The following is an 11,669-nucleotide window of genomic DNA, read 5'->3' on the forward strand; positions in this document are numbered from 1 at the left end:
CCAGACCAAACAAATGAAGAGGATATAGGCCACCTACTTGAAAAAGAATTCAGAGTAATGATAGTAAAGATGGTCCAAAATCTTGGAAATAGAGTGGAGAAAATAAAAGAAACGTTTAACAAGGACCTAGAAGAACTAAAGAGCAAACAAACAATGATGAACAGCACAATAAATGAAATTTAAAATTCTCTAGAAGGAATCAATAGCAGAATAACTGAGACAGAAGAATGAATAAATGACCTGGTAGATAAAATATTGTGAATAACTATCCCAGACCAGAATAAAGAAAAAAGAATGAAAAAAATTGAGGGCAGTCTCAGAGACCTCTGGGACAACATTAAAGGCACCAACATTCTAATTATAGGAGTCCCAGAAGAAGAAAAAAAGGGACTGAGAAAATATTCAAAGAGATTATAAATGAAAACATCTCCAGTATGGAGTAGGAAATAGTCAACTCCAGGAAGCACAGAGAATCCCATACAGAATAAATCCAAGGAGAAACAAGCCAAAACACATATTAATTAAACTATCAAAAATTATATACAAAGAAAAAATATTAAAAGGAGCAAGGGAAAAGCAAAAAATAGCATACAAGGGAATCCCCATAATGTTAACAGCTGATCTTTCAGCAGAAACTCTGCAAGCCAGAAGGGAGTGGCAGGACATATTTAAAGTGATGAAGGGGAAAAACCTACAGCCAAGGTTACTCTACCCACGAAGAATCTCATTCAGATTTGATGGAAAATCAAAACCTTTACCGACAAGGAAAAGCTAAGAGAATTCAACACCACCAAACAAGCTTTACAACAAATGCTAAAGGAACTTCTCTAGGCAGGAAGCACAAGAAAAGGAAAAGACCTATGATAACAAACCCAAAACAATTTACAAAATGGTGATAGGAACATACATATCGATAACTACCTTAAATGTAAATGGATTAAATGCTCCAACCAAAAGACATAGACTGCCTGAATGGATACAGAAACAAGACCCGTATATATGCTGTCTACAAGAGACCCACCTTAGACTTAGGGACACATACAGACTGAAAGTGAAGGGATGGAAAAATATCTTCCATGCAAATGCAAATCAAAATAAAGCAGAGTATCAATACTCATATCAGACAAAATCGACTTTAAAATAAAGTCTATCATAAGAGAAAAGAAGGACACTGCATAATGATCAAGGGATCAATCCAAGAAGAAGATATAACAATTATAATATTTATGCACCCAACATAGGAGCAACTCAATACATAAGACAAATGCTAACAGCCATAAAAGGGGAAATCGACAGTAACACAATCATAGTAAGGGACTTTAACTCCCCACTTTCACCAATGGACAGATCATCCAAAATGAAAATAAGGAAACACAAACTTTAAATGATACATTAAAAAAGAGGGGCTTAATTGATATTCATAGGACATTCCATCCAAAAACAACAGAATATACTGTTTTTCCCAAGTGCTCATGGGACATTCTCCAGGATAGATCATATCGTGGGTCACAAATCAAGCCTTGGTAAACTTAAGAAAATTGAATTCATGTCAAGTATCTTTTCCGAAAACAAAGCTATGAGACTAGATATCAATTACAGGAAAAAATCTGTAAAAAAAAAAAAACAACACATGGAGGCTAATCAATACACTACTAAATAACCAAGAGATCACTGAAGAAATCAAAGAGGAAATCAAAAAATACCTAGAAACAAATGACAATGAAACCACGGTGACCCAAAACCTATGGGATGCAGCAAAAGCAGTTCTAAGAGGGAAGTTTATAGCACTACAATCCTACCTTAAGAAACATCTCAAATAAACAACCTAACCTTACACCTAAAGTGATTAGAGAAAGAAGAAAAAAAAACCCAAAATTTAGCAGAACAAAAGAAATCATAAATATCAGATCAGAAATAAATGAAAAAGAAATGAAGGAAATAGTAGCAAAGACCAATAAAACTAAAAGCTGGTTCTTTGAGAAGATAAACAAAATTGATAAACCATTAACCAGACTGATCGAGTAAAAAAGGGAGAAGACTCAAAAAAATAGAATTAGAAATGAAAAAGGAGAAGTAACAACTGACACTGCAGAAATACAAAGGCTCATGAGAGATTACTACAAGCAACTATATGCCAATAAAATGGACAACCTGGAAGAAATGGACAAATTCTTAGAAAAGCACAACCTTCTGAGACTGAAGCAGGAAGAAATAGAAAATATAAACAGACCAATCACAAGTACTGAAATTGAAACTGTGATTTAAAATCTTCCAACAAACAAAAACCCAGGACCAGATTGCTTCACAGGCGAATTCTATCACACATTTAGAGAAGAGCTAACACCTATCCTTCTCAAATTCTTCCAAAATATAACAGATGGAGGAACACTCTGAAACGCATTCTATTAGGCCCCCATCACCCTGATACCAAAATCAGACAAAAATGTCACAAAAAAAGAAAACTACAGGCCAATATCACTGATGAACATAGATGCAAAAATCCTCAACAAAATACTAACAAAGAGAATCCAGCAGCACATTAAAGGGATCATGCACCATGATCGAGCGGGGTTTATCCCAGAAATGCAAGGATTCATCAATATATACAAATCAATCAATGTGGTGCTCCATATTACCAAACTGAAGGATGAAAAGAATATGATCATCTCAATAGATGCAGAAAAAGCTTTAGAGAAAATACAACACACATTTATGATTAAAAAAAAAAAAAAACATCCAGAAAGTAGGCATAGAGGGAACTTACCTCAACATAATAAAGGCCATATATGACAAACCTACAGCCAGCATTGTTCTCAATGGCGAAAAATTGAAACTATTTCCACTAAGATCAGGAACAAGACAAAACTGCCCACTCTCACCACTATTATTCAACATAGTTTTGGAAGTCTTAGCCACAGCAATCAGAGAAGAAAAAGAAATAAAAAGACTACAAATTGGAAAAGAAGAAGTAAAACTGACACTGTTTGCAGATGACATGATACTGTACCTAGAGAATCCTAAAGATGCCACCAGAAAACTACTAGAGCTAATTAATGAATTTGGTAAAGTAGCAGGATACAAAATTAATGCACAGAAATCTCTTGCATTCTATACACTAATGATGAAAAATCTGAAAGAGAAATTAAGAAAACACTCCCGGGGCTTCCCTGGTGGCACAGTGGTTGAGAGTCCGCCTGCCGATGCAGGGGACATGGGTTCATGCCCCGGTCTGGGAAGATCCTACATGCCGTGGAGCGGCTGGGCCCGTAAGCCATGGCCGCTGAGCCTGCGCATCCAGAGCCTGTGCTCTGCAGAGGGAGAGGCCACAACAGTGAGAGGCCCGCGTACTGCAAAAAAAAAAAAAAAAAAGAAAAAGAAAACACTCCCATGTACCACTACAACAAAAAGAATAAAATACCTAGGAATGAACCTACCTAAGGAAACAAAGACCTTTATGCAGAAAACTATAAGACACTGTTGAAAGAAATTAAAGATGATAGAAACAGATGGAGAAATATACCATGTTCTTGGATTGGAAGAATCAACATTGTGAAAATGAGTATACTACCCAAACAATCTACAGATTCAATGCAATCCTTATCAAACTACCAATGGCATTTTTCACAGAACTAGAACAAAAAATTTCACAATTTGTATGGAAACACAAAAGTCCTGGAATAGCCAAAGCAATCTTGAGAAAGAAAACGGAGCTGGAGGAGTCAGGCTCCCTGACTTCAGAGTATACTCTAAAGATACAGTCATCAGGACAGTTCGGTACTGGCACAAAAACAGAAATATAGATTGATGGAACAGGATAGAAAGCCCAGAGATAAACCCACACACATATGGTCACCTTGTCTTTGATAAATGGGGCAAGAATATACAATGGAGAAAAGACAGCCTCTTCAATAAGTGGTGCTGGGAAAACTGGACAGCTACATGTAAAAGAATGAAATTAGAACACTCCCTAACACCATACACAAAAACTCAAAATGGATGAAAGACCTAAATGTAAGGCCAGACACTATCAAACTCTTAGAGGAAAACCTAGGCAGAACACTCTATGACATAAATACAGCAAGATCCTTTTTGACCCACCTCCTAGAGAAATGGAAATAAAAACAAAAATAAACAAATGGGACCTAATGAAACTTAAAAGCTTTTGCACAGCAAAGGAAACTATAAACAAGACGAAAAGACAACCCTCAGAGTGGGATAAAACATTTGCAAACCAAGCAACTGACAAAGGATTAATCTCCAAAATATACAAGCAGCTCATGCAGCTCAATATCAATAAAACAAAGAACCCAATGCAAAAATGGGCAGAAGACCTAAATCGACATTTCTCCAAAGAAGATATACAGATTGCTAACAAACACATGACAGGATGCTCAACATCACTAATCATTAGAGAAATGCAAATCAGAACTACAATAAGATATCACCTCCCTTCAGTGAGAATGGGCATTATCAAAAAATCTACAAACAATAAATGCTGGAGAGGGTGTGGAGAAAAGGGAACCCTCTTGCACTGTTGGTGGGAATGTAAATTGATACAGCCACTATGGAGAACAGTATGGAGGTTCTTTAAAAAACTAAAAATAGAGCTACCATACGACCCAGCAATCCCACTACTGGGCATATACCCTGAGAAAACCATAATTCAAAAAGAGTCATGTACCACAATGTTCATTGCAGGACTATTTACAATAGCCAGGACATGGAAGCAACCTAAGTGTCCATCAAGAGATGAATGGATAAAGAAGATGTGGCACATATATACAATGGTATATTACTCAGCCATAAAAAGAAATGAAATTGTGTTATTTGCAGTGAGTTGGATGGACCCAGAGACTGTCGTACAGAGGGAAGTAATTCAGATAGAGAAATGCAAATACCATATGTTAACACATATATATGGATTCTAAAAAAAAAAATGAAAAGAAAACAAATGGTTCTGGAGAACATAGGGTCAGGACAGGAAAAAAGAAGCAGAAATAGAGAAGAATGGACTTGAGGACATGGGGAGGGGGAAGAGTAATCTGGCACGAAGTGAGAGAGTGGCATGGACATATATACACTACCAAATGTAAAATAGTTAGCTAGTGGGAAACAGCTGCATAGCACATGGATATCAGCTAGGTGCTTTGTGTCCCCCTAGAGGGGTGGGATAGGGAGGGTTGGAGGGAGATGCAAGTGGGAGGAGATATGGGGATATATGTATACATCTAGCTGATTCACTTTGTTATACAGCAGAAACTAACAGCATTGTAAAGCAATTGTACTCCAATAAAGATGTTAAAAAAAGTAAATAAAAATAAAACAAGAAACAACAAATAACAAGTTTGGCAAGGATGTGCAGAAAATGTAACACTTGTACACTGTTGGTGGGAATGTAAATTGGTGTAACCACTCTGAAAAACAGTATGGAGAGTCCTCAAAAACTTAAAACTAGAACTACCATAAGATCCAGCAGTTCCACTACTGAGTATTTGTGAAGAAAACAAAAACATGGATTCTAAAAGATACATTCACCCCTATGTTCATTGCAAGATTATTTACAGTAGCCAAGATATGGGAGCAACCTAAGTGCCAATCAATATATGAATAGATAAAGAAGAAGTGGCACACACACACACACACACACACACACACACACACACACCGGAATATTACTCAGTCATAAAAAGCAATGAAATCATGCCATTTGTGATAACATGATGGACCTATGGGGTATTATGCTAAGTGAAATAAGTCAGAGATAGACCAATGAACAAAACGGAACCAAACAGAAACAGAGTCTTAGACACAGAGAACAAACGGGTGCCAGAGGGGAGGGTATTGGTAGGAGGAGAGAAATAGGTAAGTGGTAGTGAGAGGTAGAAACTTTCAGTTACAAAATAAATGTCACAGGTATGAAATATATAGTGTGGGAATATAGTCAATAATTATGTAATATCTTTATTGTGACAGATGACAACTAGACTTATCATGGTGATCATTTTTAATGTATAGAAATATTGAATCACTGTGTTGTGCACCAGGAACCAGCATGGTGTTGTAGGTCAATTATACTTCCAAAACAAACAAACTCATAGATAAAGAGATCAGATTTGTGGCTACCAGAGGTGGAGGGTGGAGGGAGGGTGCGTTAGATGAACGTAATCTAAAGTACTAATTTTCACTTATAAGATAAATAAGTACTAAGTAGGTAATGTACAACATGATAAAAATAATGAACACTGCTGTATGTTACAAATGAAAGCTGTTAAGAGAGTAAATCCTAAGACTTCTCATCATAAGGAAAAAATTCTTTTTTCTATTTCTTTAATGTTATATCTATATGAGATGATGGGTGTTTTCCAAACCTCTTGTGATCATTTCATGATGTAAGTCAAATCATTATTGTTGTACACCTTTAACTTAAACAGTGCTATATGTCAATTACATCTCAATAAAACTAGAAGAAAAATTAAATTATTAAAAATTTAGGTCAAGGCTATAGAAAAATCCCTTTACTTCATCATAAATATATCTACATAAATGTAGATCCATAATAATTTTTGTTACCCAGTTAAAAGTTTAAATCAGTAAGTTCTGTTTATGAAAATTCATATAAATTTTTGAAATGTGCACGTTTCTTTATATGTGTTCTTCTAGAGTAAATGGTTTAAATGAGGGAGCTGATATTATCTTATATTCAGTTTATTTCCTGGGGCAAATATTTCCAAAATTAATTTTGAAAATTGTTTTTTTAGCCAACCTGGTGCTACTCAAAGTACATAGAAGCCTTAGAACAGGAAAGGATTCTTCTTAAAATTCAAGAAGAAGTAGAAAGAAAGTTGTTTGCAGGTAATTTTTGCTCTTTGCTTACAGGGTTGCTTTGTTATCTTCTATTACAGATTAATATTAGCGGACTTTGTTAATTATTACTTCACTGTTTCCCTTATTTCTCTTATTTTTATGCAGCCACACCATCTTTTACAAATTTCAAGTCTACTGCTTCCGCTATGTCTTTGAAAAAGACCATATCTTCCCACAACATCCAGAGTGAGTTTCATGTGATAGTCTATCTTCAGTTCTTTCTTCCTTATTTTTAGAACTCTACCTCTCACTTGGCCATCTGGAGAGGGTAGGAAGGGATGAGGACTGATTCCTTCCCAACTGCTCTGACTCCAAGTTAGGAGAATTTCAGAGTGTGTGTGTTCCGTCTGTCTCTGTTTTTTTCTCCTCTGCTGATGAGGAAAGACTATGACATATACCCGACACTACATCCTATTTCCAGAGTGACAGCACTCATGGAAGTGTATACTCTGCTGCTGATAGGTACAAGATAAGTCATAGACTGAATTGATCAGTCCCATCCATGTCCCTCTGACTCACACACTAATGTACATGCACACCTGCACAGTGCACACACAAAACACACACACACATACACTTACACTCTCCAGTAACAAATTGATGGCTAGGAGCACCTTGCCTCCCTTCCGAATGGCACAGTCTCCTGAATAGTAAGGCCCCTGGGGAATGATAATTTATTGCTTCTATCTACTCCTTATCTAGTCTTCTCTTCCACAAAGAACATTTATGGAAGAGTGGGCTTAGTTTCCCAAGGTTTCCCAAGCTGAATTTTTCTAAGTTCCACTTTCCCAAGATGGGAATATAAGAAAGAACTGAAAATCAAGCCGGGGTCCTTCTCTCATATAGATACTGATGTGATTATACAGTTTTGATACTAGCGTTAGAGTTTAACAATGCCCTTACAAAGTAGTATACTAGTATAATGTAATGTATGTGTAACCCATTGACCTAATACTTAGAGAACCCAGTAAAAGCCCCCTTTCTCTTATCTTCCATGTTGTAGCTTAGATTTTTGTTTCTGAATATTCTTAGTTTTCTGGTTCTTGGGAGAGTTTGATGAGCAGGCCTTTATGCTCTTAGCCTGCTCATCATTTTTCTCTTCTGATTTATCCTACCCACTGTGCCCTCTGTCAGTTTCCCCACCCCTTAGACCAACCTCACAGTCCTTCCAACATTTAGGGTGTGCTGACACATTTGTTAACTTTTTTGATCCTTCTTACAACTCTGTGTACGTTTCTGTTTTTGTTAGTTGGGATTTAAATTTTCTCTAGCAGCTTATGTTTCAATCATTTCTTCTTCTTCTTCTTCTTTTTTTTTGCAGGAATTCTTTAAACCAAATTTAACTAACATGGAAGCTCAAGTGAGTTTTTGACGGTCTGCTTTAGAGCAGGCCTATCATCTAAATAAAGTTTAGCTTGTTTTACTTCCACAGTTTGAAAACAACGTCTCTTCTGTACACACGACATACAAGACTATTAAAATTTTTTTTAACTTATTTAGGATAAAATGACTTCTATCTAGGTTAGAAGAATCAAAATGTTTTGCTTATCGTCCACGTTAAGGAACTATGTTTTGCTCCTCAAGTAGTCTTGCAACAAATATTCCTTGAGCACTCACTTTATGGTTGACCCTTGCATGACACAGGTTTGAACTGCACCGGTCCACTTATATGCAGATATTTTTCAATAGTAAACATTACATTACTACAAGATCTGTGGTTGGTTGAATCCACAGATGCAGAACTGCACATACAGAGGAACCATGGATACAGGGGCTTACTATAAGTTATACACAGATTTTCAACTTTGTGAAGGGTTCAGTACCCCTACCCTCTGTGTTGTTCAAGGATTAGCTGTATTTGGTTAGCAGATATATTCAGCAAGTGGTTAGGGGACTAGTATTCCTAGCAATAAATTGACCCAAAACATAGAGGGAAGAGCCTTCCCCACCTTATACCTATCCCTATCCCACTCTAAAGAAACCGTGTATTAAAGCAGTGAGAACCAGACTTTAGTGTGCATAAGACTCACTGTAACATTTGCTAGCAATGCAGATTCCTGGGCTCACTCTCTGAGAGTCTGATTCAGTAGTTCTTGAGCAAAACCCAGGAATCTCCCTCTTTAATGGACATCCTACTTGTGTGTGTGATATGGGCATTCCTCAGACCACTCTTTGAGATAAACTGTTAGGGTAGCAAGAGAAGACCTTTAAAAGGTAAAAGTCCTCTTATTAACTGGAGTTACAATTATCGCAGAGAGAACCCAGACATACATCCTCCTATCCTCTTTCCTGGAGGGAAAGGAGAATCTGAAATAAATGATCTGGGAGGATGAACCTTCACCATCTCTTGGCCTCAGGACTCAGAAGCTCCAAGGACTGTGACCTGGCTTAGCAGGTTGGAAGCCTTAGACTTTCACCTTATTATGATCCCAGAAAGTATATTCAAAATAGGAACTACCATTCCTAATTCTCTAAAGAGTTAGACATTGTAAAGGGGGGAAGCATCAGGAGACACACTTCAAAGATCATTTTTCTTCTAAAGCAGTGCTTTTGTGGACACTTTTTTTAAAGCATTGGAACCCTGTAGTTGCCTCTGTTCCCATACTCCTCTATACCCCATATTGGCCAAGAAGTTTGTATCTCTTTTCCATTCATTGCCCTTGTTTTTTTTTTTAATTCCATTCCTTTTCTGCCTTCTTTTGATTTTAACTGAGCATTTTATGTGATTCCATTTTCTCTCTTAGTGTATCAATTATACTTCTTTTTAAAATTTTCTTGTTGGTTGCCCTAGAGTTTGCAATATACATTTACAGCTGATAAAAATCCACTTTCAAATAATACTCTGCTGCTTCATGGGTAATGCAAGTACCTTTTAACAGAATTTTCCAATTTCTCCCTCCTGTTGCTTATCATATTGCTGTCAATGAATTCACTTATCCATAAGCTATAGTCACTGAATGCATTATTGCTGTTATTATTTTAAGCAAACTGTTTTCTCCTAGGTCAAGAAAGAATAAGAAAAATAAAAGGTATTATTTTACCTTCATTTATTCCTTCTCTAATGGTCTTTCCTTCTTTGTGTATATCTGAGTTTCTGACATACCATTTTCCTTCTCTCTGAAGAACTTCTTTGAAAATTTCTTTCAAGGAAGGTCTGTTGTTTGCCTTAGAACATCTTTATTTCTCCTTAACTTTTGAAGGATAATTTCACCAGATAAAGAATTCTAGGTTAGTGGGGTTTTTTCTTTCAACCCTTCAAATACTTCACTCTCTTCTTGCTTGCATTGTTTCTGAAGAGAAGGCAAATGCAATTCTTTTCTTGTTCCCCGGCTTCTTTCAAGATTTTCTCTTCATCTTTGATTTTCCACAATTCAAATACGATATGTCTAGGGGTAGATTTTTTGGTATATATCCTGCTTGTGATCTCTGAGCTTTCTGGATCAGTAGTTTCATGTCTGTCATTAATTTTGGAAAATTCTGTCATTATTACTTCAAATATTTCCTCTGTTCCTTTCTTTTTTTTCTTCTGCTATTTGTATTACATATATGTTGCACCTTTTGTAATTGTCCCATAGTCCTTGGATATTCTCTTCTGTCTTTTTCATTGCTTTTTTCCTCTTTGCATTTCAGTTTTAGAATTTTCTACTGACCTCTTTTCAAGCTCACTGATTCTTCCCACAGCTGTATCTAGTCTAGTGATGAACCCATCCAAGGCATTCTTCATTTCTGTTTCAGTATTTTCAATTACTAGCATTTCCTTTTGATTCTCTGTTTGAATTTCCATCTCTCTGCTTACATTATTCAGACATTCTTACGTATTGTACACGTTTTTATTAGATCTGTTAGCATTTTTTTTTTTTTCTGTATGCGGGCCTCTCACTGTTGTGACCTCTGCTGTTGTGGAGCACAGGCTCTGGATGCGCAGACTCAGCGGCCATGGCTCACGGGCCCAGCTGCTCTGTGGCATGTGGGATCTTCGTGGACCAGGGCACGAACCCGTGTCCACTGCATTGGCAGACAGACTCTCAACCACTGTGCCACCAGGGAAGCCCATAGATCTGTTAGCATATTAATCATAGTCATTATAAATTTCTGGTCTAATAATTCCAAAATCTCTGCCATATCTGAGTCTGATTCTGATGCTTGCTTTTTGTCTCTTCAGACTGTGTTTTTTTGCCTTTTAGCATGCTTTATAGCATTTTATTGAAAGTAACATCAGGTAAAAGGAACTGAGGCATATGGGCACTTAGTGTGTGAGGTTTTATGTTTATCTGGCTAAGAGTTAGGCTGTATTTAATGTTTGTTATAGCTGTGGTGTTAGTGGCTGAAATTTCCTGTATGTCCTTATTTTTTACCTCCTCTGTTGTTTTGGGTTTTCCTAGAGATTCCTTCATAGGGTCTGAGGCTTGCAGTTCTTTTATCTGTAATCCCTGTTATTATACAGGAGCACTATTAACGTGGTATTAGAATGTGAGAAAAAAAGTGTTTTATAGTCCCCTGAGTAGATCTCAGTCCATTAGTGAGCCTGAGTTGGGTATTTCCCTTCTCCCATGTCAGTTAAGCTATGGAAAAACCACAGTCTGTTAGGCTGTGGCAGAATAGTTTCCCCTGAGGGCAGGCCTTGTTAGGAAGACCAGAGAACTCTGGGTGTACTCCAATATGGTTCCTCTATCCTTCCCCATACCAGAAGCAGGAGGGGATTTTTCTCTGATCTTTACAATGAGAACCTGGTGGAGCTCCTGGAAGTAAAATTCAAGAATGTGGTGGTGGGGCAGGGAGGAGGGTATGGAAGCTAAGGGCCCCCT

The 11,669-nt window shown here is 37.0% G+C and overlaps 1 protein-coding gene across 1 annotated transcript in view; it reads left to right on the forward strand.

Moving 5' to 3' along the window:
- The window catches only part of RGS22 (regulator of G protein signaling 22), a 161,174-nt gene extending 152,870 nt beyond the window's left edge, over window positions 1-8,304 (forward strand). Inside the window, exons 25-27 of the mRNA XM_082600786.1 lie at window positions 6,759-6,852; window positions 6,970-7,050; window positions 8,186-8,304. Coding sequence (XP_082456912.1) covers window positions 6,759-6,852; window positions 6,970-7,050; window positions 8,186-8,196 — 186 coding nt within the window. The 3' untranslated portion in view covers window positions 8,197-8,304. The remainder of the gene's footprint in view (window positions 1-6,758; window positions 6,853-6,969; window positions 7,051-8,185) is intronic.
- Window positions 8,305-11,669: the final 3,365 nt, after the last annotated feature.

Source organism: Mesoplodon mirus (assembly GCF_964341445.2).
Source record: "Mesoplodon mirus genome assembly, chromosome: 16".
NCBI lineage: Eukaryota > Metazoa > Chordata > Mammalia > Artiodactyla > Ziphiidae > Mesoplodon > Mesoplodon mirus.